This window comes from Beta vulgaris, chromosome 9 (genome assembly GCF_026745355.1).
Source record: "Beta vulgaris subsp. vulgaris cultivar EL10 chromosome 9, EL10.2, whole genome shotgun sequence".
Classification (NCBI taxonomy): domain Eukaryota; kingdom Viridiplantae; phylum Streptophyta; class Magnoliopsida; order Caryophyllales; family Amaranthaceae; genus Beta; species Beta vulgaris.
The window spans coordinates 36,131,199-36,158,682 of record NC_079210.1 but is presented as its reverse complement, the minus strand read 5'-3'; the positions used below and the strand labels follow the sequence as shown (position 1 = coordinate 36,158,682).

The 27,484-nt window shown below is 35.6% G+C and overlaps 1 protein-coding gene across 8 annotated transcripts; it reads right to left on the bottom strand.

Annotated features, from left to right (window-relative positions):
* Positions 1 to 1,421: 1,421 nt before the first annotated feature.
* On the bottom strand, positions 1,422 to 25,778 carry LOC104903655 (pentatricopeptide repeat-containing protein At5g40400). Of its 8 annotated transcripts, none has more exons than XM_010691724.4 (4): positions 23,196 to 25,778; positions 19,957 to 20,260; positions 17,733 to 17,851; positions 1,422 to 1,677 (listed from the first exon to the last, which is right to left on the bottom strand). In XM_010691724.4, exon 1 carries the CDS (start codon positions 25,334 to 25,336, stop codon positions 23,450 to 23,452), a length of 1,887 nt encoding a protein of 628 aa, XP_010690026.2. In that variant the 5' UTR covers positions 25,337 to 25,778; the 3' UTR covers positions 1,422 to 1,677; positions 17,733 to 17,851; positions 19,957 to 20,260; positions 23,196 to 23,449. The 8 variants fall into 8 exon arrangements, with proteins under 8 accessions (XP_010690026.2, XP_010690025.2, XP_057248097.1 ...); XM_010691723.4 differs by having other exon boundaries at positions 17,733 to 17,834; XM_057392114.1 differs by lacking the exon at positions 1,422 to 1,677 and adding an exon at positions 9,327 to 10,781.
* Positions 25,779 to 27,484: the final 1,706 nt, after the last annotated feature.

Below are 27,484 nucleotides of genomic sequence, written 5' to 3'. Positions count from 1 at the left end.
CACAATGGGGGAAGTTGCTTACCTAGTTCCCCCTAGGTAAGTGCCACTTCCCATAGGAATTCCATCTTCCCATAGCCTGCCAAACAATTTTGTTTACTTCCTAGGAAGTGAAATTTCATGGGAAGTGATAAATCAAGGGAAGATCAACTTCCCAAGTGCAACCAAACGATACCTTGTTAGACATATATTCCCTCCGTTTCATTTTAATCTACACACTTGTACTTTCACGCATGTCATGCAAAACTTTAAGAACATATATATTTAGTTTTATATTTGTAAAAATTATAAAAAGTATATATTAATAAAATACATGTTATAATGAATCTAACAAGATCCCACATGACTATATTTTCATCCGCGTATAAATTACAAGTAATGGTTAAAGTAAAATTTGTAATTACTGTAAAATATCAAAGTGTAACAATTAAAATGAAACGGATAGAGTATAAGATTCTGCATATTTGGATCTCCCCTACTTTGCTCATAGTGGCCAATAAGTCTTTGTCATAACTCATAAAGCCCACGGCAACTGTAGAACAACATTGTTATTTTTCAGAGTTCTACTGTAATCACATTCCAATAGTGCGCCCACATAATAATAGCCCGGATTTATTATATTACTAATCTATTTCGTTCTCTTTTATTTACTCCATTAAAGGTAAATTACTATTCAATTTTGGTTGAGTGGACTTATAAGATCTGTTATACACCAAGACGCATTTGTACACCATTCTTCATACGGAAGACAATTTTTTTGTGCATTTGCATATAATACTACTTTTGTTCCCTTTTGTTTGCATCAAAAAAGTTAATTACTCTTAAAATTGGTAGGTTGGATTTACAAGATCAATTATATATCAAGATGCAGCCTCAATATATCAAAGGCTACTGTTTGCTCATTTGGACTTCCAAATAAGCACATAAACAAAGTGGATGAGATCTAAATAACCAATATAATGGTTGTACTGTACCATACTTGTAAAATATCATACTCACGATACACCCGAGTATAGAAAATTGGTGAGCTGTATAGAGTGGGTGTGACTATAAAATAGTAAGCCCTGATGATCGCTTTTAGCATAAGTGCATAACGCAATCTTTTAGAGAAGTTTTAAGAGAAAAATTGGGCAAAACAAAAAGAAACGAGAAGAGTAGATGATAATGTGATGACATTTACAGCACAATGACAGCATATGGCAAAGCAACACAGACTAAAATAAGCATCAACTTTTCTCAAAGTCGCAGTACTCCAGATCACCCAATATGGTCTAAGCTCTTTTTACAAAAGCAAACTAAAAACATGTTTTAACTTTGAGTTGTCTGGTATTAGCAGACAGATTCTTTCTTAATAGTTCAGCTCATTTCTCAAGAGTGCTGCTCCAGAGAATAAGCATCTTTCTCTAACAATATTGCAGTAAAAATAATCAACCATTCAATCAGAACTTTATCATAACTTTGAGCCACAAGTAAAAGATTATATTCTTTGAAAATAGGAAGCGATATTCCACATGAAATATGCATTGTTCTAGGAAATAATCGGATTAAGTTACATCTCCATGCAGACATAACACAGACCAACATCTTAGTTTAGACTTATCCATCTAAGTTTATGACTTACATAACACATGATCGATGTCGTGGAATGCAACGGCTAATACGACTCGGCTCCAATCAGCTCTGCATAAGAATAATCAGCAAAAATCAGTTTTAATCAACCAAGAATAAGAGATTTAAAGATACTTCCAAAAAATTGAAAAAGTTTCAAATAATAATTGAGTCGGACACTTGGACACGCACCCGTGTCGGATGTAGGTACCCGAGTCCAAGCAACATAGCATGTAGGTACAAGGAAGACCAATATCTATAACTTGTGAAGCATACACCAAAGTTCATAACAGAGTGCTTTAGGGACAAACTACATCGAAAAGAGCTACACAATGATGTGATATGTGGTTTGGCAATGCCTTTGAAAATAATATGCAATAAACAGGAATTGAATTAATCACATAACACCATGTCATCATCTCTAGATGGAAATCAAATAAAACCATATAATACCCTCTGTTTCTATTTATTCTTAATTGTAAAGCCAAATATTGACCCTAAACAATTATCAACATATAAAGAAAACATCATCAAGTGCCATATTGTTATTTGTCTCACTATACATGCAAATCACAACTTTTCCATAATTCAACTAATACGTCACTGAAAATATCAAATAACTAACTTGTGCATTAAAAAAATGTGAAAGGAAACCATGAAGAAAAACCAAAAAAAAAAAAAAAAAACCAAATTAATTTCATCCTAATACAGGGGTGTAGTGGGCACAGAAAATCAATGTTATTAAAATGATCCAAACTCCAAACTAACATATGGGGTGTAGTGGCCAAAATACATTTAATGAGCAATAAAAAAGCTAATTTTCTTTACTTAAAAGAGACCATCAACATTTCTAGTAGAGTTCTTGCCAATTAGGCAAAGTTGATTAATTGGCCCAGTATTTGTCAAGTTTAATACTCCTCCAATTCTAGTATTTAGAGTGGAGTAGAATGTTGCCACTTACTACTAGTAATTAGTATTAGTATTAGTATTAGTATTAGTTAGTTTAGTTGCTTACATGTGGGCCGCAATATCTAAAACCAAAAGCATATAAAGTGATGTGACTTGTGAAATCACCTTTGTTTTTAGATTTTTGCATTTTCCATGAACTTCCAACTCGAGGTTTTACACGTTGGGCATGCAAAACCCTGACACGTGTCAGAATATGAATGGCAATGCACGTGAAGGTGGACAGCAGCTGTCAGCAATGTCCAAAAGGTTGACTTCTTCACACTGTCATTAAAGCTACTTACAATTTTGCACATTTATTTCTTTATATTCTGTTGGATTTTACTTGGACCACCTATAAGGCTCAGCTTGTCTTTCTCTCCTCTCTATGTATACATGAGCAGTTGAGCATATACTAGTAAATGAAGAATTTATGAGATAATGAACCTAATTCCCTCTTACATATGGCACTTAGCATTATCATAACCCATCTTGGAGATGGACGTTTTCAACATATATGATATATCATCATGTATCACATGAAAACAAAATTTATGTAACAAGCTAAACTAATTTCTCATTTATGTCTGTCAAGGTTGTTATAGTTTCTCTAAAATAAATGTATTATTCCTCTTGACACTAGGTCATATCTTCATGCAACGGGTTGGCCAAGTACGGCGCAAGGCAGACACTATGGTCTCATGCCACGCCTGCCGCCAGTTCAAAGAGTTAGCTCATCGCAAAGACGATGCCCGCTAGGTCAAGTCGTGCGTTTGTGTCTAGGTCAAGTCGTGCCGTGCCGTGCATCCCAACAAAAGATGTAGCCTAGGCACGGCTCATGACTCAGTATATTGGCCATGCCAAACCTATGTTGTCCTGCATAAAAATAGAGGTCGGCCTAAGCGCCAAACTTAGTGCTATCTTCAACTCTAGCTAACTTTTGATAACAGTAGAGACCAAATAGAGACTATAAACATTTCGTATAATGTTAATAGTTTAAACTAAACTACTCCCTCTGTCCCAAAATATAGTTTTCATTTCCATTTTGGGTGTCCCAAAATATAGTTCCCATTTCCATATTTAGTTCCACATTTTTCTGTAATTTGTCTAGAAAAATCGTGTCCCATCATTTATTTGCTTCTTGAATTTTGTTTTTTCTTTGTTTATTCAACCAAAATGTTACAATTAATGCTCTTTTCCAATTATCTTCATTCTCTCTCCTAAAATCATCTTTTCCCATACAACATTTATTTAAATAAACAAAAAATCTTTACTATCCCAACTTGCATAAATTACCGTGAAAAAAGGAAATAGGAACTATATTTTGGGACGGAGGGAGTACTACCCAAAGAAAAAAAAGCTAACCAGCAACAAGAAAAGCTTTCTCGTAATTCAAGCATGTGGACTCCACCTCTTTCTTAACAAATTATCTGTGTTTAGCCACACTTTTAGGCAAAATAATATCAGTCATCATAATACATCCAGATTTCAGATGTTAGTACATGGGGCCCAAATTTTGCGGGTCTGTACCTTATTTCTTCGAGGGTTGTACATGTGACTAAGTTAGATGCAGCATGTATTTAAATGCATCATGTCCCCTTTCTACTACCACCATCCCAGCTTCCAACTCCCTTCATTTTGCTCAACACAAGAAAACCCAAAACAACTCTCATTTCTCCTTAAAAAACTAAGCAAAACTCTATCTTTCTGTCTCTCTTCTCTTTCTCAAAACACACGCACATACAATCATCAGAAACTAAACAGTCAACCCCATGAAGAAGCACAACTTTCTCTCTTATTCTCTCCTCCTTCTCCTTCTCCTCCTCTGCGTCGTAGCGTTTCCGAGAACATCAGCCCGTCTACTCATATCCAAACATGAGAAGAACAGTCAGATCTCCCACGGAGTTTCGATTCCGAAGATGGAAGACAATGAGTCCATAGATGTAAGCTTCTAATAATGTATATTTGAATCTTCTATATATGAGAAAATTTATTATTATCATTATTATTGATGCATGGTATGTTTTATATGGTTTTCAGAAGCTGATGGGATCAGAAATTTGTGACAATAAAGATGAAGAATGCTTAAAGAGAAGAATGCTTGAAGAAGCTCACTTGGATTACATTTACACCCAACACCAAAGGCCATGATAGCTTAATTTATGGAGTGTAATATCTAATTCTATGACTTTTAACAAATATATATATAAATACTTTAATTAGAAAAAAGTAGTTTGTGCAAATATTTAACCTCTATTAAACATAAGGATGGTTAATTCAGGTAAAAAGGGTTTCAATGATCTTTCCTCTTCTTGTTAGTGAAGCTAGAGGGAATTTCTTTCTCTTTTTTCTTTCATGAATTGATGGGTGGAATCAAATGCCCATATTTGTAAAGAGTTCACTCACTAGCAGAATTTGAAATGGAAAAAGAAAATATTTTTTTTAAATTTGTCCAAAATCATAAAATAAACTGCAGCTGAAATTTCGAATTTAATTTGGCAAGATGACATTAATCTGCATGTCCATTATTCAGATAACTTGTTTTCATCACTCTATCCCAGTTCTCCTTGTATCATTATTTGACAGTAAACAAAGAGATCACCAAGTTCTTTAGAGAACAAAGCATCAACAATTGATGATTAAATCTCATAAGCAAGTATCCAATTTCATGCATGCAAGGTAACCCAGAGAAAAAAGGTGAAGACTTTTTTTAAGCCTAAAGTATTTCTGGTTTTGCAGGCTCACTAAAACAGCTCTTTAAGGTGGCTCTAATAAGCAGGATGAAATCTTCCTCAATGTTTACTTTCTTAGTTTGGATTACAACTTCTAGTTTGTGTGTTTTTAATTTCTCATGTAACTCACTAGTAGTCATATGGAGTACTACTATTTTAGGATGTCAAAAAAAACAATGCTCACATTCCCCAAGTAGTGGTCTATGATTATATTTACTAATCACGTCATGAATGGAATTAAGGGACTTAAAAGAAGACACAGAATTGCTCCAGCTATTATAAGGTTCTTTTGTAGAATATGTTATTTGGACATCCAATTGCTCCAATTTGAATTATGCGGAGGATACCTTATATTTAAGATGTAAAAAGCAGGTCCGATTTCGCCTATTCCTAATCCTAGATGGAAGAAGATGCGGGGATCCATATGTAAACATAGTATCTATTTAGATACGCTCGAATGACCCCTCCTCATAATGAGCATGAGAGGTTGAGATCTATGTTGCACATAGATGGATACAAGTATGGGTGCGGATTCGAGTACGGGGACAAAACGGCAAGATTTTGAAATTTGAGGAATGGGTACGCTACTCATACAAGATACGTATCGTATCGAGTACAAGTAGGGATACGAGTACGTGACCTAGAAGTACCGATGTTTGGTTGAGATAATACGTCAACTAATTCTAAATGAAAGGAATATCTCCTCTATAACACTATTACTTCTCTGAAGTCCCCGACATATGGACGTTCATATTTTCTGAAGTTTTGTATTATAATCATACCAAATACCTAAGGGGGTGTTTGTTTAGGGGGATTAGGGGGTGGGAATGAGATATTATATTTCCATGGGTAGATATCCCATGTTTGTTTGAGGGTATATCTAAATTCCCATGTGAAGGGGAATGAGATTAAACCCTCTTATCCCACCAAAATAAGACATGGGAGGGAGCATGTATTAAGAAGGGGGATTATTTCTAGTTATGTTAAAAGACGAATTTACCCTTTATCAAAATATATGTCACCAATATTGTTTGCTCTTCTTTTGCTATCCTTCATTAAAATGGGTAAATTTGTAATTTAGCAATATATTCCCTACTTAAGTACCTCATACCAAACATGGGATAATAATATTCCCAACATAATCCCACTAACATATCAAACAAGGGATTGGGATATATTTAATAAATTCCCACCTTCTAACTCTCATTCTCAATCTCATCCTCTAATCCCCAAATTCCTAATCCCTCATACCAAACACCCCGTAAGTGCCTTTCTGGCTACAAGAGTAACATATACGGGTATGATAAATTGGTAAGCATATTAGAGAACTCTGAAAAAAACATAGGTTTGAGTTTTTCTTAAAGAAAGAAAAAGTACGTTCCACCAAAGAGCCTCTATATAAGACGGGCATAATACACACACACCCTAACTTCTATAATTGCACTTAGTTTCTACTAGACCCTTGATGCATGGCGATAGAGATCAAGCGCATTTCAAATTATAGGCAAGGTGATTTCAAAGAGGCACACAAAAAAAAAAAAAAAAAGCACATTGAGGGTAAAAGGCGCACACAAAGCACACAATTTAATTTTCATCAAGTAAATAATTTTTTTTTCCTTAGTTGCGCCTCACTTCAATAAAGCGCACCGAGGCACCCCTGAGGCGCAGCATGAACCCTTTCGCCAACATTTTACACTTTGGCCTGAGATTCTTCAAGACTTGATAAACAAGGACAAAGCAAAGGATTAACATTGTATTTTGCTCGGTCTAAGGCACTCATGTCAAAGACGGATCACATCAAAGTGACAGACCAACTAATTCCAAAACTTATCATATTTTTGGTACAACGTAATATCAAGTGCCCACACAAAGCTTACGATGTATCAATTTCAAATAGAAGTATTTGCATTGAGATGAAGGGTTTGAGTATGAATGAGGCTAATTAGAGAACCATCCAAAGGGGTCAATTCGGTTGACCCACTTTATGCCAATCCTGCACCAATTCCTCTCACTAGAGAACATATTCTTCAATTAGCTAGTATAATTGAGTAATGGAAACTCACATGCTCTTATGTTGGATGTAGGAACTTAGGGATGACAACCCAGTCCGAATCCGACCCTAGTCCGCTCCGATCCAAAGGAAAAAAATCTAAGTCAACTCCGAATCCGTTTACAAAATCCGACTTTGAGTCCATCAATCATTTTTTATTATGTATATTAATGTATTATATATGTATAATCTGACTTCAACTTTCAGCCAATTGTATTATATAAGATTTTTCCATTGAAGAAATGATTATTAAAAATAACAGTAATATTTAGATTTTTTGTACTATATAAGATTTTCATATGATGATTGGAATAAATTGTAATGATTAAATTATTGTATTATAGAAGATTATTCAATAATAAAAAATTGGCAGAAAAATAAGTCGGATCGGGTTCGAAGTCGGATGTTCGGATTTTAAGTCGGATCGGATTCGGAGTCGGATGTTTGGTTTTAAGTCGGGTCGAACTCGAATTTTCAGAGCCGGATGTCGAAGTCGGACTCGGATTTAAAAACCTGATTTCTTGTAGGGTCCGAGTCGGATTATGGATAATCCGGTCCAAGTCCGACCCGTTGCCATTCCTACTTTTAAGGGAGTTTCAAGGCCAAAGTTGTATCTCCTAAGAAATACTCAGTATAAAAAGTTTTTGGTTGAGTACGGAAAGTAAACCTTCCCAATAAGAATTTTCATGAGAAGTTCTACTTATCAAGAGACTTGCATAAGTTAATTCCTTTGTTTTATAGGCAGTAAAATTTCTTGAAAATTAGCACTTCTTTTGTTTACATCAACCAAACAACTTCATATTTTCACTTCCCATACATTTTGACCTCAATCAAACAAGCAATCAATAACGTCCCGTTTGGTAGTCGTTAATAAATTGCGGTAATGGGAATGGATTTTAAGTGTAAAATTTCCATGGGGAGACTTTTTTTCTGCATGGGCAATCAATCTCACCCCCTAAACTTGTATTTTTGTCTCTAAGGGAAAGCAATTTTCATTACCACTCATTACCACCTACAAAGTGGTATTGGATGGGAATGAAAATTCAAGAAGGAAAGTGGACACTTTAGGATAAATTAGCATTACTATGGGAATAGACAATGATCTTCTTCATAAATTTACACACAAATTTATTCTCATTACTACCATTTAAAACCAACTACCAAACGAACCGTAAAAGTATTAAAAGAAGGAGGTGGGGTATTGTCTATGAGAAGCAAGTATGAGAAAAATTTTAGTAAACATGTGGTCTATGAAAGAAGAAATTTTTTAGTAAAGACGGCCATGCAGAGACTTACATGAGGGTAGGTGAATATAAGAAAGGAGGTATTAATGAAGTCAACTAAAAGATACAGTTGGAAAGTTATGTCGAGTGGATTTAATGATGGAGTGTAGTAGATAGGTATAAAGTGTAGCTTGTACAGAGGTCTTTCATTATCGATAGTTCAAATTCTGGCGTAAAAGTTACATTCCCGAGTTCAACAACATACATCCAGTTCTCGTCTGTAGTAGAAGCTAGCAAGGAACAACTCCTATACTTTCTTTGTTTTAGAAATACTTCAAAGTCTTGCGTAAAAATTACTTTTTCCAGTACTAGGTTTATCTCTTGTATTTTAAGAATTTATTATGTAAAGATGGAGTAATGATATTTCCATATCCGGGTATGGGCCAATACCATGGCCTTTATGTAATTTTTATGACAAAAGTAATATTAAAAAGTTTTTCATAATTTTTTTTTGGGGCTTATTAGTTGAAATCTCATATCATATCTTAACAATATCTTATCATATCAGTTAGCAATTAAATCATATCTGAGCTACATCTAATCATATCAAGTAAATGGTATGAGAAAAGTTGCCCCATACCAGATATGGAAGGTATACTTTCTCATAAAGATGAGACTATATGAAACGTTGATGTTGTCTATGAAAAGATGGGACTATATGAAATAATGATGTTGTCTCAAATCCTGGTGTAAGATTGATTTTCCTAATACTTTGCCAAACATGAAAATCAAAATATTACAAATATTTTAAAATAGGGAAAATATAGAAGTATATTACAAGTACTTAAGACTAAAGAGGGCATAAATATTACCTAATTTACCTTACCAAGAATAAAAGAGGGGGAAAAATAAGGATATTTCAGTAATGGTGTACCCCTCTTTTTTTTCAAACCGTCTTGTATGGACCCGGTTTACATTAAATATAGTGTGGATCAAGCCCAGGCACGTGACCGGGTACAAAGTACTCACTTTCCAAAAATGCGCGATATTTCCAAAATCTTGGATTGTAAAATTCTAAAGAATCTTGATTTTCAGAACAATAATCAACAGCCTCCCTTAAAATATTGGGAGATTTTGTATCACATCTTCAAAATCTTTCATCATCTTCGAGAGATGAGTGAAAGAACCCTCAACTGCATATTCATCCAACCTTAGAGTTGACTTGGTTGGACTCCTAGACAAAGCATTTTAGAAAACAGTCCACGTATTCTCCTCCACGGATATGTCCTCACTTGCATCATAAAAAACATTGTTGACAACGTTCTGGATGATCTTATTGGTCTTCTGACTCATTTGAGTCACTATAAAGCTAGGGAACGCAGTAGTAGAAAGATTAGACACCCCTCCTCAACCAGCTGGCGAATCCTTCACAGCATATGCAATTGATACAATTTCATCAAAGTACTTTTGATAAATTGAACTTGACAAAATTTTGTCAAGATCATCTTGGGAAGAATTATCAGAAGGAGGATTGTCAACCACATAAGAGTCATTCAAACTCTTTAACAAATTGATTCTCACTACTACTACTTCCTCCACTTCCTATATCATCACTGAATACAGGACGTGGTACATACCGAATTTTAATTTTTTTTTCAACCGGCTTCATCCAGCTGAAATCAACTTGTCCATCATCAGTGAAATAAAACTTAGCACTTATTGGATAAGTTTGATCAAGCAAACCACTACTAAACTTCTCATATAATACTTCACAACGAATTCTCTTAGCAATTGACTCATTATCCTAATGAGCCAACAGAGGCAGTCCAGTTGGAGACACCCCATAACCAATCTGTAGGTAATGGAAGTAAATCAACTGCAACAAAAATTTAACCAGTATAATGCCCCCGAACACCTTTAGCAAACAGTGAATTCTCCAACAAAACATCCGCATGCATCAACCTATCTAAAATACATTTACACCAATTCAAATGAGGAATTCTCCGAACCTCATCTACAGCAAGAACAAGCCTCAAATCCAGTGTGTTATTTGCAACTGAAGATAAAAATGAAAAAAAGGCAAATAACACATACAACTTTTTAAAAACCTCCCCGCCATCAACTAAATTCCTTAACACAGAATAAACAGCATACAAAGAAATCTGCCCTTTCTCCCGATCAACTCCAAAGTATTCCCTCCAACTTGCTTTTCAACCAGGGTCGGTCCTGACAATTCATGGGCCTTAGGCGAGTTAAGATACATAGGCCTTTTCTCTAAAAACGTACTACCATTTTTATATTTAGTTGTATCATATTTGTGTTTTGAATGTCTTTCGCCGTTATATATAACTATACTAACTATTTTATTTAATTATTTAGGTAAATTGAAAAAAAAAAAAGTACTGTATATAAATTCCACATGCTTATCAGAGCTCTTTGCTTTAAACTTCCCCAATCTAGTTGTTCTCATATTTCTTGTTTCACTTCTCAATAAATACTTAAGTGGAACATTTCAATAATCCTAAAATTAAGCAAACATATAATCAAGCATATGAAGATAACAATTACACCTAAGTCCTACAGCAATGGAACTCTCGATTCCGGTTCTTAAAGTAAAATATGTTGTAATTTTCGGAATTTGTTATTTAAATTCTTTCGACAACACATTACAATAAAACAAAATATAATATGTATTGTAATTTAGTATCTCAAAAAAAGAACCAAACAAACAAATGACAACATATTTTCCTTTTCCCGTAGACATATAATATCGAAATTATTGTAGGCAAATTGAACTACTAATCTATGAATGCTAAATCTAGTAAATAAGCATAATGTATTTCCTGTAAAATATGTTTCTAACAGGTAAATGCAACTGAGATGAGAGAGTTAGGGAAACATACATCAAATGGTAAGAAACTCGCCGAAAATGGTGGAAGTTACCGGGAATCTTCAAATGATAATGGATGTTGATAATGTGATTATTTATTAATGAATTTCTTTTTGCCTCATTTATCTTCTATAAGGAATAATTATACTTGATATTAATTTGAAAACTTGGAAGCTCAAAAAGGAAGAAAGAAGAGTTAGGACAATAATGGCGAATTGCAAAAGTTAGAAAGGTAAAGTGACTGTTGGTAATTTTCTATGTAAAAGAAATTAATTACTGACAGCTAATAAGCAATATGTATTAAATAGGAAAGGTTTTACTTTTGCTTTGCTTTCCTTACCTTCTTCCGCTTTCCTAACCTGCTAGTGAATTTATTTATTTTTTTACATCTGGGCCCCTTGTAGGCATGGGCCCTGGGCCATTGCCCCTCCAAACAAGGCTCAGGGTCGGGCCTGCTTTCAACTCAAAATGCGGATTCTCCGCATTAGGTCCTCTAGACACATCTACCACATCCTGTCCTTCAACTAGAGGGAACTGAAGCACATCATACACATCAAATTGGTTAACCCTGAACTCTTTTCCATAACCAACCTTAAACATGCCATAACCACCATCAAACCTCTCCACCAACCATCCACTCAAAGAATTATTAGTCCTGGAAATCTTTAAATCCAACAAAGATCCAAAACCAATTTCAGTAACAGCTTTTTATTGTTGAACACTAAAAACTTCATTCAGCTCACAAAGCCTTTTATCACAACAAGTAGTTTTGAACAGATTTACCCTTGATCTTTCAACATCAGTGTATATTTTTCTCTTCCATGAAGCTTGGAAGGTATCCTTCTGAGCTACACATTTTACCCTCTTGTTGCTTTTTGCTGCTTCTTTTGTCGCAGCAGGATTACCAGCATCAGTTCCTTCATTACCAGGAACTTTAGCATAATCAATTCCTTCACTAACACCAGGATTTTCTCTCTCCTCATAACTTCTTCCAACTACTTCGTTCTCTTGTAACTTTTGCATTTTGTCTCTTAATAATAACTTTTTATCTTCTTTGCCCTAACTTTTTCATTTTCTCTTTCTTCAACTTCAGTTTGGTGTTAGTGAAGGAATTGATTCTGCTAAAGTTCCTGATAATGAAGGAACTGATGCTGGTAATCCTGCTGCAACAAAAAAAGCAGCAAAAAACAAGAAGAGGGTAAAAGGTGTAGCTCAGAAGGATACCTTCCAAGCTCTAAAGAAGAGGAAAATATACACTGATGCTGAAAGATAGAGCGTAAACCTGTTCAAAACTACTTATTGTGGTAAAAAGCTTTGTGAGCTAAATGAAGCTTTTAGTGTTCAAGAGAAAAAAGCTGATATTGAAATTGGTTTTGGAACTTTGTTGGATTTAAAGATTTCCAGGACTAATAAGTCTTTGAGTGGATGGTAGGTGGAGAGGTTTGATGGTGGTTCTGCATGTTTAAGGTTGGTTATGGAAAAGAGTTCAGGGTTAACCAATTTGATGTGTATGATGTGCTTCAGTTCCCTCTAGTTGAAGGACAAGATGTGGTGGATGTGTCTAAAGGACCTAATGCGGAGAATCCGCATTTTGAGTTGAAAGTAAGTTGGAGGGAATACTTTGGAGTTGATCGGGAGAAAGGGCGGATTCCTTTGTATGTTGTTTATTCTGTGTTAAGGAATTTAGTTGATGGCGGGGAGGTTTTTAAAAAGTTGTATGTGTTATTTGCCTTTTCTTCTTTTTTATCTCCAGATGCAAATAACACACTGGATTTGAGGCTTGTTCTTGCTGTAGATGAGGTTCGGAGAATTCCTCATTTGAATTGGTGTAAATGTATTTTAGATAGGTTGATGCATGCGGATGTTTTGTTGGAGAATCTACAGTTTGCTAAAGGTGTTCGGGGGCATTATAATGGTTGTATAATTTTGTTGCAATTGATTTACTTCCATCACCTATAAATTGGTTATGGGGTGTCTCCAACTAAACTGCCTCTGTTGGCTCATTAGGATAATGAGTCAATTGCCAAGAGAATTCGTTGTAAAGTATTATATGAGAAATTTAGCAGTGGTTTGTTTGATGAAACTTATCCAATAAGTGCTAAGTTTTATTTCACTGATGATGGGCAAGTTGATTTTAGCCAGATGAAGCCGGTTCAAAAAAAAATTAAAGTTCGGTATGTACCACGTCCTGTATTGAGTGATGATACAGGAAGTGGAGGAAATAGTAGTAGTGATGTACCAAAGAAGGCTGCGCCCAAAAGAAATCTGAAGGGCAAGCTTCATATTCAATTTATTACTGCACAAGTTAGAGATATAAATTAAAATTTTAGAATTATATTAATTTTTGATATAGTAGAGTTTTGAGTGATATAGTCTGGTTTTATGTGATATAGTGTGGTTTTATGTGATTGTGTGGTTATGTGATGGTGGTATGTGATATTATGTTTGTATTTGATATAGTGGTGTTGTATGTGATATAGTGTGTACTATAGTGTGTTACTTGTGTAAAATTTTAGAATAATTTAATATAGTGTATTTTAGACTGATACAGTGTTGGTCTATATGATATAGTGTATGTATGTGGTATAGTGTGTGGTTTTAATATTTGATAGTTGTAAAAATTGAATAATGTGTCGTTTTGATATAGTGTAGTTTTGAATGATATAGTGTTGTTCTATATGGTATATTGTATTTTGTATGTGATAGTGTATGTGTTGTTGTACTGACGATGTGTTTCTGTTTTGATATAATTGGTGTTATTTTCATATAGTTGGTATTATTTTCACATAGTTAGTCTTTTTTTGATATAGTGTATTTTTAGTGTTTACATATAGAGTATTACAAATTAGTAATTTGTTTTGAATTTTGTAGGAGTTTCATGCAATGTGGTTGTTGTAGAACACGGATTTGGAAGTTGTCTCTCATTGCCACATAGATTCGTTAAAAAGTTTGAAAGACTCTTATGTGGCTGACAATCCTCCTTCTGATAATCCTTCCCAAGATGATTTTGACAAAATTTTGTCAAGTTCAATTTATCAAAAATACTTTGATGAAATGATATCAATTGCATATGCTGTGAAGGATTTGCCAGCTGGTTGGAAAGAGGTGTCTAATCATTCTAGTACTGAGTTCCCTAGCTTTATAGTGACTCAAATGAGTCAGAAGACCAATGAGATCATCCAGAACATTGTCAACAACGTTTTTTATGATGCAAGTGAGAACATGTCCGTGGAGGATAATACATGGACTGTTTTCCAAAATGTTTTGTCTAGGGGTCCAGCCAAGTCAACTCTAAGGCTGAATGAATACACAATTGATGGTCCTTTCACTCATCTTTCAAAGATGATGAAAGATTTTGAAGATGTGATGCAAGATCTCCCAATATTTTTAAGGGAGGTTGTTGATTATTGTTCTGAAAATCAACATTCTTTAGAATTTCACAATCCAAGATTTTGGAAATATTGAAGAGAGAGAAAATCGCGCATTTTTGGAAAGTGAAAGTGAGTACTTTATACCGGGTCACATGCCTGGCTGGTCCACACTATTTTTAATGTGAACCGAGTTCATGCAAGACGGATTGTTCAAAATAAGTCTCTTGTAGAACACTTTGACCAAAAATGTTAGATTATACTAGGACGTACGAGGATGTTAGCAGAGAAGAAACAATAAATTCATCGTCAAGGGTAACATTTTACATACGAAGAAGAAAACAAAAGGCTTGTTATTTTCACCTTATTTTCGGTTCTTATTAGGCAAAAGGAATTTTGATAAGTTCAGATAATGTTTAATGAGTTTATAAGTTCAGATGAGTTTATAAGCAAAAATAAAGCCCGACACTCTCACAAAATGAGTTTAGAATAAGTTCTACTCCCTCCGTCCCAAAATATAGTTTCCATTTCCATTTTGAGTGTCCCAAAATATAGTTCTCATTATTTAGTTCCACATTTTTCCGTAATTTGTCTAGATAAATCGTGTCCCATCATTTATTTGCTTCTTGAATTTTGTTTTTTCCTTTGTTTATTCAGCCAAAATGTTACAATTAATGTTATTTCACCAATTATTCTCCATTCTCTCTCCTATAATCACCTTTCCTCATACAACATTTACTTAAATAAACAAAAAAACATTTACTATCCCTCTTATATCCTACTTGCATAAATTACCGTGAAAAAAGAGAAATGAAAACTATATTTTGAGACGGATGGAGTAATAAGTTCAAATATGTTTAGATAAGCAAAAATAGGTTGAATAGGAGAGGGCTTAACTTCTCAAGAATTTGATGAACTTTTTTATAGATCACTAAAAAAACAACTTTTTAAGTATATTTTGTAACTTCTAATGTTCTGTGCAACTCTAATAGAATCTGTACTGATGTTGATTAAGCAATCTTCATTATTAAAACTCCTATAGATTCGATATATATTAGAACTCACCAGATCAACACACAAAGTAGGTTTGCTTCTATGAGGGTGGAGAAATATGAATCACATCATAGGGAAGGTGGATTCGATAATATATTGTCTTCAATAACTCTACTTGACAGGGACTTTTGGTGACGGAAGAAACAGGGTATTAAAACTTAGACATCCCCACTTCTTTCTATACGTATACAATACTATGTCCACTTTTTTATAGGTGTTTATACTAAATCCACGTCTATTCTAAAAAGATAGGCCAAAAAGCAATTACTCAAAGATAATCCATTCATATGACTACTCTTACACTTTGCTTATACATCATACTATCCCAAAATAATTCACTTTCTAATATGCTGCCATTTTCATAACCAAAAACGATCTACTTATTACTCCTTTCGTTCTCTTAGGTTCTGTTTAGTAGGGCGTAAAATATTTTCAATGTAAAATGATTTTCATGGAAAACAATTTACAATGAAAAATACAATTCCACAATTAGTTTTCCGTTTTTTGGTTACATGTAAGAAAAAATGAGGAAATTAAGGAAAATGAAAGGGAAAGTAAGGAGGTAGTGAGAGGAGTGTACAAGAGAGATAAGGAAAATAGTTTTCCCTTCATTTTGAAAGGAAAATGGTTTTCCATCATTGGAAGAGTAATTTTACCCCAAAGGAAAATGATTTTACACTCTTTTGCCAACCAAACAATATAAAACTAAAAATAGAGGAAAATAGTTTTCCGAGAAAACGTTTTACGCCTTACCAAACGGAGCCTTAAACCTTTAGAAAACAGATGAAGTAGGTGGTACTAAAATCACGATCATATAACCATTACTACAACTTCTTGAGAGTTGGTCAAAAACGTTGATAACCCAATAACGTATGAAACTTGCCAGAGCCACATGAATTACACCTCCTTTCAATCAAGTATTCCATTTCTTTCGGTCTCTTGGAAACTATAACTTCCTCCCCTAACCAAGCCTCTAAGTGATATAAACAATCTAGACAAATTGTTTTGCTATAATCTTCTCTTACCATTAAATGCATCTAATACTTAGTATGCCTTCCAATTAAAACAAAAGCGTTAATGACAGTTTTGTCATCCAACTCATCTCAATAAATATGACATACCACTAATCCCCTTCCATAAACTATGAGTAATGCTCCATAACCATTCTGATTAATGAGACAAAGTAGGTATTGGACTAATTGATAACTTTTTTTGTGGATAAAAGTTGGTTTAGTTCGGTTAGAGCATTTAACCATAAATAAACTTCAATTGCTAAATGTGAAGATAGAATCTAGAACAAGAAATATGAACTAGTGTTGCCAAATAAACTGAGAGGAACGATTCAAATATTGTCAAGTAAGAGAAATGACGAAATAAATCTTGTTTGCTTAAAAATCATAAGGCCGAAATAGATATAAGTGTCCATTTAGAATGGGTAAATTATTTTAGCGAATTCTTTTAAATGGAAAATTAAAGCAAGTCTCGCGTAAGACGCGTAAAGATACCCCAAAGAAAAGAAGTCACCCTTGAAAATAAAAAAAAGGCACCTCTTACAACAGTTGTGTGAGCATCTAACATTAAAACTATTATTGATGGAAAATAATTAAATTCAAACCAAATTAAACTTAGTGTCATGAGGAAGTACCAGTTTCATAATTTAGAATTGAACAATGATTTAAGCCAATAGATATCTTTTTTCTGCGTGCAGAATTGCAAAACAGGCTTAACAAGTAGCCGGTAGGGTGAGTGGCTACAAATCCTCAACAGGTGTAGTAGTAGGTTTTAAAGGCAAAGCACATAATATGAAAAGGAAGAGAAAACAGGATAAAGCATTCGATCTAACAGAAAATGTAAAGGTCCACTCACCGGTAAAGGATCACTTCTCTACTTCTGAGAACGTTTTGCCAACGACCCAACACCATAATACTGCAGTTGATTCACGTTTTCTTACGAAAAAGCCATTTCATTCTGCAATCAGAAATTTACTGTAATTCAAGGAGAGCATCAAGTTACACTTATGCTAATATAGAAATGGGAACACGTAAAAAAACAAATGAACGGTATGATATGAAATACATGAGCTAAAACTTTTCATCTAAAGATTCTTGCACAACTCGAGCGGAACTTTTGTTATACAACTCGTTTATTTTTATGAAAATTTGTTGGCAGTGATTTACAGTGAAGAGACAACACCAACTGAACACAATATGAGCAGGATGATGTTGAAATTGATCAATCTAATTAGTATAAAGAAGAGTTCAGATAATAGAATTCTCAGGAGATCAATCTCCAAAGACTAATGAAAGGAAAATGCATTAACTATTTGCTTTACCACAAATTTCTTTCAGGAAAGAAAACAAAAAAGAGATCTTTTTTGGATCATAAGCAAGCTGACTCTTAATCTTTGAGGCATACCATCAAGACATCCACAAGTCGACCGAGTTGATTATCATATACTTCTTCCGTTTTTTTTTTTAGATGTTACACTTTCCTTAAATTGCATGTTTCTAAATAGATGTTACACTTTTTTTTATTTCCTAAATTGGAAAGTTTTATGCTGTAAAATTACTTACTTACCCATACTTATAAGGGTTAATCAAAATTAGACTAACTTAATTTAACCTTATTATATACTAATCTAAATTAATTAAACCTCCTCCCTTCTCTTCCACCACCCCTCCCCCACCACCTCAGCTGCCCCATCCCTTCCCCACCTCGCAGCCTTACCACCCCACACAGAAGCCCAGCGAACTCCACCACCACCACACCACCCACCCGAAATCACCACCCACCCACTCGAAAATCCCACCCAGCCACCCAAAACCCCACCCCACCCACCCGAAAACCCGACCACCACCCACGAAAACCTTCCCCACCACCCCCACCCACCGAAAACCACGCAATTTTCTTCGCGCAAAACCACATGTCCGCTGGGGTGGGCTTTTCGGTGGCTGGGTGGGGTTTTCGAGTGGGTGGGTAGGGATTTCGGTGGCTGGGGTGGGCTTTTCGGTGGCTGGGTGGGGTTTTCGGGTGGGTGGGTGGGGATTTCGGAGGGTGGGGTGGGGTTTTCGGTGGCTGGGTGGGGTTTTCGGGTGGGTGGGTGGGTGGGGATTTCGGTGGGTGGGTAGGGTTTTGGGTGGTTGGGTGGGATTTTCGGGTGGGTGGGGTGGGGTTTGGGTGGGACTTTCGGGTGGGTTGTTCGAATTTCGGGTGGATGGTGGGGTGGTGGTGGGAGTTCGCTGGGCTGCTGGGGTGGTGGTGAGGAACCAAGTTGGGGTCCTCTTTTCTCTCTCCTCCCTTCCCTTAGTTAATCCCCTACCCTTATTCTCTCCTAATCACTTCTTCAATTTTTGCCTAGGTAACCACAATTTTCAAAAGTGTAACCTCTAAAAAAAAAAACGGAGGAAGTATGACAATTTGGAAGCTCCCTGAGCAGGTGGAAAATCATCACAGTATCTCGTTCAAGAATATATGAGGCCTTAATTCAAGTAGGCAGAATGTAATTGATGATCATTCCATTCAACTCGGAGTTAAGACAACAAAAGGAAGGTGTTGCTCCATGTATAATTCTGCAACGTCATTATGGGACTAAGAATCTTAAGAAATTTGATGCCAGATATACTCAATTTGTTTCTTATTAGTAGCTTCATTTTGACCTTCGACACTATTCACATGCCACACTTTAACAATACATTTTTGCCGAAATATAAAAACAACTATTATCATGTAAAACATTATTGAACTTCTCTAATTTTATATTTTAGCATATCAACTGTTTAAAATTTTTACAGTTGAAGATATTAGAAATCTAATTTGTAAATCAAAGTGAAAACAACTAATAGCAAACAGACCTCAATCCAAACAAACTAATATTGACAAGATGACTGATTATTCATCTGATGCACACAATCAACGTGGGTCCAATCATTTGATTTCCTCTCTTTTATGTTGACAAGATGTTTTGAAGGTATAGACAATGCACTAAAAAAGTAACACCAGATAGTGAGTCATATATGCATCAGATTTGCATGAGATGTTGAGCAACAATAGTTAATCACTATAATACTATAGACGAAGAAAAACGGCTTACTTATATGCTCTTTTGTCTATTGCAGAGTCCCTTGGGCATCATGCTCAAACAGTCAGAAGACACTCTCAGTCTCTCGGGAAAGCAATAATTGCAACCAAACTTACCCAACTGACTTGTGTGACCAACAGATATTCCCAGCTTAGGGCGGCAAACCGATCCATAAATAAATTCCCATAATTAATAAAGACAAAGGCATTGCCTTTATCTTTCATGGCCAATTGAAGTAAGCATAGAAGATAACATCAATATTAATGCTGCGTTTTCCAACCAAAATCATATTTTTATGGTCCGGGCTGCACACCAGCTGTAAACAAACATGATAGCATCATAAGTTGGCCATGTAACCAAACATAAGCAGGAACTGGAGATGAACATGAGAGGTAATTGGTAACATCAATTAAAACTCTTCAACTGTTTTATCTCATGCAGAATCACCGCATAGATTGTCTATCAGAATGTAAAAACTAAAAGCTTGCTGCAAGTTTCTGAAAATTACTTTACAATATGAGTGATCAACGTAGATCATTGTTTAAAATAGTTCGACAGAACTACATTTAATATAAACACCTAGAGAAAGACAATAGTAACTGACTAATCAGAGTTGTGAAGATGATTGAGCACGACTTAAGAAATGTTTTTTACTCAATCTGTTCAAGAAGAAGCCGGAAAAAAAAAAAACACACTTAGCCAAGCCACAGCAGAAGAGAAGTTGATTGAGATAATTCTTTTTCTAAATTATTGAAGGAAAATGATATACATAGCCCTAAGGGCTATGTATAAGAAGTTTAAAATAGAAATAAAAATTTGAATCAAGCATTTATTACCTCAAATGATGTGAAATTTTGTCATGAATTCATAAACTGTTTCCATTTTAAGTCATGTATTTAATGCTTAAATGTAGCCTTTAGGGCTACATATAACATTACCCATTATTGAAAGGGGTGCCTTTATGTGATAGAACAAAGAGATGCAATTCTGCAGTGCAAAAGGCTACCACAATAAACTGCGCACTCTATGATTAATCTGACACATTTGATCCACATAATTTAGTGTTCCTGAAGGAGGCAAAGCAAACAGTTTTTTTTTGGTTTTTTTTTTGGGGGGGGGGGGGGGAACCAAAAACAGAAAAGAAGTACCAGGTTCCAACTAAACAACTCATGTAATCTCATCCAACTGTGATAAAATCTCGCCCCAAAAGTCTATGCCTTCCCCAGCGATACCACACATGGTTACTAAGCTTGCAAATTAAACTGAAAGTGCAAGTATTCGTCTACAACAAGCACTTGTCTATAAGAAACGCCATATACTTCTCCACGGTCCAAGCAAAAGTAAATTTCTTCATTTCAGCCAACTCCTACACCTAAGACACCCGGATGTGTCGGGATCTTGAACACTTACATTAGACCACAAGATAAGTTTTAAAGAAAGACCCAGAAATATCAGCTCCAATCATTGGTTCAGCATCACCTCATTTCGTGCTCAACTCTGAAGATAGAGTTCCCAAATTGAAACCAAAAAGATGTTTCCAATCCTAATTCGCTTCTATCCAAGGGTTAATATAAGGCAGAAGACACATGCTTAATAGGAGAGCCCATGCCAAGTCATATCTTATAAATGAACCATAGTGTATAAGAATGAGTCCCCTCATTCAATTAATGTGAAATTCCATTGGGTATCATTGTACTTTTGGCTTTTCCATTTGGTATCAATGTACTTTTGGCTTTTCCATTTGATACCCATTTTTTCTTTGGATTCTATATGGTACCACTGTAGTTTGGACTTACTCTCTACCATAACATTCGGTTATATAAAACATTAGTTTTGGGTTAAATAGGGTTAGTAGTTTGCCTCGACTACGTGCCTAGTGCATCGAGAATAGTTCAGCTAAGGTTTGCGAGTCATTTTGGCTCTTATGGGTCAAAAACAAAGTCGAAATTGAAGAAAAACGATCGATTAGAACCTCGTTTTACGTGTTATGAAATGCCTACTTATTTTTTTCTTTACCAAATTGGACCTTAAATTTGGTCATTAATGACGAAAATGACACCCAAAACCTTAATTACGCAAAATTAGACAAACTCCTAAGCCTATTTCCCCAAACTAATGTTTTGTTTACTTTAAAATGGAGAATAAGTCCAAACTACATTGATACCATATAGAATCCGAAAAAAAATTAGGTGCCAAATGGAAAAGGGGCAAAAGCCCAAAGTTCAATGGTACCAAGTGGAATTTCCCTTAATTATATTTGTGCACAATATGGATACACTTTGGATCATCATGTAATAGCTATGTTACTCCGACACCTTCATATACCTTCAGAACCGGGTGTTATGTCGTGTCGTGTCCAACACGACACTTTACTTGGATACTTCATTTTAAACTAAAAAGTTATCTTTTTTTCTACAAAATAGACGAGTCATACACTTGGATACCCGTATCCGAGTAGACACTCAATGCGTGTTTGAGCAACATAGTGTAATAGTGATGTACACTGCTTCATAGATCAACAAATTTCTGTTATTTCTTTGTAGTCGTTTGTCTACCATCAAGCTCAGTTTTATGACATTGGAGACTCAACTGTCAAGAATATTTAAGCAAATGGATTAGCAGCAGACCCTACACGAACAATAGAGTCCAGCTTCAGGCATAAGGCAACAAACTAGCTCATGAGGTCCTGGTGCATCCCATTTGACATTAAGATAAACACCTTCAGATGATCACCAGAAAAGGCAGAAGAAGCTGCACTCCACATGGCTCAGACAGTAGTACTGCTATCTCCGTTAAAGAACACAAGTAAATTGACCCCTAAGGTCTTGCTCTTGGTAATCCATACCATAATCCCTTGCTGTTTGATCAAATCAAAATTTAAATATATCACATTTTCTCAACCTCCATACAGATTTACCAGAACCCGCAGGGCTTCATTCGCTAAAGAGTACCCATCAGGCTTCAACCAAAATATGGAGTGGATAAAACTACAAGCCAATCAGAATACCCCAAATAAAGCTCAAAACATGATCATAAATGTCCCCCCCCCCCCTCCCAAAAAAAAGTACTTTATAAAAAATATTTTCACATATTCATTGCACTCAGTAACATATCAGCACCCTGTTCCATCAGTTTTCAGCGGACAACATCATCGAAAAAGCAATATCAGTAGGCATAATAGCTAAAAGATAGTAAAAAGGGATGCAATATTTTAATGGGGAGAGAGAGAGAGAGAGAGAGAGAGAGAGCACCTCCAGGGTCTCAGGAATCAGATTCTGGTAAAATCTTTCAAAAAGAAGCGAAGCCATATCATCAACATATCAGTCTTTAGATTTCCACATCAGCAACTAGCCCTCTTGCTGTCTCTTTCTTCATTATTTTGACATAATTAGAGAGGGAACAAATGAGCATCCAACAGCCACAGAACTAGATAAAACAGTAGGAGTGAAGGGTAACTTTAAATCAAGATGCACACAAGAAGATGACGATCATTTTGATCTCACATTTACTGACTGCAAACTTCAACATCGCAATTATCCTTGATAACAGCATTCTGCAAACCCTGAAGCACATACTTGCAAGTCAAACCATTAGGTGCAAAGCCCAATTTCAGCATCTTATCCTGTAACTCCATTAACTCAGTAATGCTGCTATGCTCACTCCTACTCTTAAGAAGTGTATTATAACTGTCTGTATCGTAAAGCTGATACTTCATAGCAAGGGAAAAGAGCAACAATTCTGCTTTATCAGAATTTTTTGCTTTACAAAACGCAGATACCAAAGCTCTACAGATATTGTAGTCAGGTTTAAGGTCATATATAACCATTTCTTGCATCAAAACTTCAGCCTCCAAACATCTTCCTGAACTGCACAAGCAGCTTATTAGATTTTGATATATGGCTAAACATGGTTTGAAACTCCTTTCTAGCATCTCCCTTTTATATAGCAATGCTTCTTCTACATGATAATTATCACAGAACGATTTAATCAATTTATCATATATCTCGTCGTCCAAAACATGTCCATCTTCCAACATTCTATCCAAAAGCTTAACCGCTGCAAATGGGCGATTCTCCTGAGACAAAGAGATAATCAAATACTTGTATATATCACAAGATATTGGAACTCCAAAACTTTTAAGCTCCACAACCATATTCAAACAAGACTGCCAACTACCCACTTTCACGTATCCTGCAACAAGCACCTGGCAAGTGAAATTATCTGGGCAAATCCCCTTCCCAATCATTTCATGAATTAAGAGCCTCGATTCTTTCATCTTTCCCTCTCTGCAATAGCCGTGAATAAGGGAGTTATATGATACAATATCCGGAGTCAATCCTCTATCAACCATTCTATGAAAAATCTCATGAGCTTCCTTTAACTTTCCACTCTTACAGAGTCCATTCACCAATGAAGTGTACGTGAATAGATCAGGAACCACACCCCTCCTATACATAATTTTATACAGATAAAACGCGTCATCCAACCTACAACTTCTACAATAACTACCAATTAGTGTATTATAAGTCACAAGGTCAGGCACAAATCCTTCTTCCTCCATCTTCTCCAAGAACTCATTAACCTTGTCTACACTCCGGTCCTTGCACAGCACATGAGTAAAAATATTAAACGTACAAGTATTCGGGTTTATTCCAATTCTCCACATCTCTCTGTAAAGTTCCCAACATTTATCAATACAATTCGCCTTCGAGAGTCCATTCAACAAACAATTAAAAGCCAAAACATGAGGCACAAAACCCAGCTTGACCATCTTCCTAAAAACCCTATAACCTTCCTTAATTAAACCATCTTTAACATAACCTTTTATAAGCATATCAAAAACAACTGGGTCCCAATTACAATCCTCTGAACATGAAACCAAACCCTGAAAAATGTCAACTTTTTCACCGTTATCTGACTCTAAATGAATCAATTCAGACAAAAGTTTCATCCCTTGAACAAAATTCTTGGACCAAACCAAAATATTAACAATAATACAGTAATTATGAGAATTTGGCTTAATACCCAGATCATTTTTCACCCAATTGAAAAAAATAAGAGAAGATTGAGACTCACATTGACATCGAAGCAAAACCCTGGAAATTTCTTGGGTACCCAAGTGAGGAATTAGGTCTTGCAATTGATTTGAGAGAAGTTTAGTCTGAAAATTGGGTTGTTTGAGAGCTGAACAAATGAGATTGACTAAGTTTTTGGGGTTTTGAGTTTCTGGGAGGAAGGAGTAAAGTGGGTTTAAGATGGGTTTTGAGTTAGGAACAGTAGGAGGGTGGAAAGACGTTGATGGAGGAGGAGGAGAGAGTAAGGATTTCGTGCTGTAATTTGAGATAATTCTAAGGGTGACAAAAGATGCACAAATTCGATTGATTAGGAGCATGATAAAAAGCTGAACAATCTGAGTTGCATGAATTCAAGAACAATACGTTAGTAGACGGAAAATTGAAAACTTAGTGGTGATCCGCAAGCAGGACTTGGTGGGAGTAGCCGAGCAGCGAGCAGCGAGCAGCGAGCAGCGAAATGTTACTTTAATTTTACTTTTTTTTTTCCTTCATAAGTGCTATAGACAAAAAAAAAAAAAAAAAAAAAAAAAAAAAAAAAAAGCTAAATACAGTAAAGAAAAACAAAAGATTAACTTATCCTTTAAGAGCGAGGGAAAAAATTGTTATCGTAGAATTGAGAGGTTCTCTCTCTAAAAAACTTTCTCTTGCTTTCTCTCTCTATACCACAAAACTTATTTCACTCTAAGAGCAACTTACCCCTTTAACTCTCTCAACGTAAATCAGTTCATGAAACTCAATTTTTTCTCAGATTTTCCAAAGTAATGTTCCATCTCTAATTTTCACTCACTTGTAATCTGTTCATTTTATTACGAAGTCTTTCTCCTACCTTGATTTAGATGGTGTAATGGAACAGTCACAATCCACCTCTAACTTTGTAGTATGGCATAGAAAACAAGGTCCTCTTATAAAGGCCCCGATGGATCATTACAGTAGCAATCCAATAGATATATCTTTAATTGTGGTTGGCAAGTTCATTGATAATCGAGAGTTCTCAGTTCGTCATATTCAATCCTGGGTGGATTCATGGGTAACAAGAGGGAGAATCAAGGTAACAAAAGAAGGCAAACTCTTTTTCTTTCATTGTCATGACATGCAAGATAGGTTTGACATATTGGGGTTATACGACACTATGAATTTTAGAGGGGCTTTGCTTGTTCTTAAACCATGGAAGCCATTAGACTCCTTTAAATCCTTCAACTATTCAGAATCCGTTGTATGGGTAAGGTTGGAAGGTATACCTTTAATATTCCATTCCAAATCTATAGCAAATGAGTTATTCTCGCGTATAGGTAAAGTATTGCTATTTGATGAGAATTCAGAAAGGCCGGGAATCAAGAAGTTCTTTCGTGCTCTGATCTGGATCAAAATCAAATCCCCTCTAGTACCAGGGATGTACATTGAAGTCCAGGAAAACAGAACCCTATGGGTGGACTTTAGGTATGAAGGAGTATTTGTATTCTGTAAGAGATGTGGGAAAATTGGTCATAAAAGTTCCTCATGTGTGCAATCTTGGGAAAAGGCGAAGGAAGATATTGAGGCAACTATTTTGGAGGCATGCAATCCAGAAGCACCTATGATGTATGGAAATCCTAATGCATCCCTTTATTCGAATAAGATCCTTGGTCTCCCTCATACTCCTGAGTTTTTAACTACAGTAGTGAAGTTAAATGAGCCGAGAAAGCCACCTGATCCAAGCTCTTCAAGTAGTAGCTCTAGTAATGATGATGATGATGATGATCAAAATCAACCCAGAGACGAGGAGATGCCAAACGCATCACATAGTCAAGAATCTCACTCAAAAAGAATCAATAGTGAACCAAGCCCACAATCTGGCCCGTCAAAAAGACCAAGAGAGGGAGATTTGCATGGGAAATTTTTTCAGCGAGGAGGGCCCAGCACTCTTGCAGCAGATGGACCCAGCCCGAGAAGCCCGAATTTTTGGTCCAGATTCAGAAATAAGAACAAGGGTAAAAATGTCCTTTCACTTTCTAAAACAACATTCATGAAACCAAAAAGAAAACAAATTTGGCTGGATAATGCGGATAGAGAAACGGGGTCTGCGACAGCAATGTCAGAGGATCAGGCGGCGGCATCAGGTACTCCTACTGATAATTTTGCCAGCTTCACCCATTTTAATGATTTTAATGAAAATCCTACCCATTTTCATCAATTAATCTCTATTTCTGGAATTAACTCACCAAAACCGGATCCCCCTATGCCTTTATTACAAGCCTCCATAAATACACAACCATCTTCTCTTTCCTCATTTACCTCTTTTTCTAATACTTTTCACCCACGTGATACCCAAGTACCAAATATGGAATCTAATGTCTCCTCCCCTCATTCATCCAACTCATTCACTCAACCACCTAATTTACCTTTGTCTCCCCCAAATCAGCAATGTGTTGACAGCATCCCTCCTATTTTGGCACCTTCTACAACTTTAGAAGGGTATTTCGAAGATT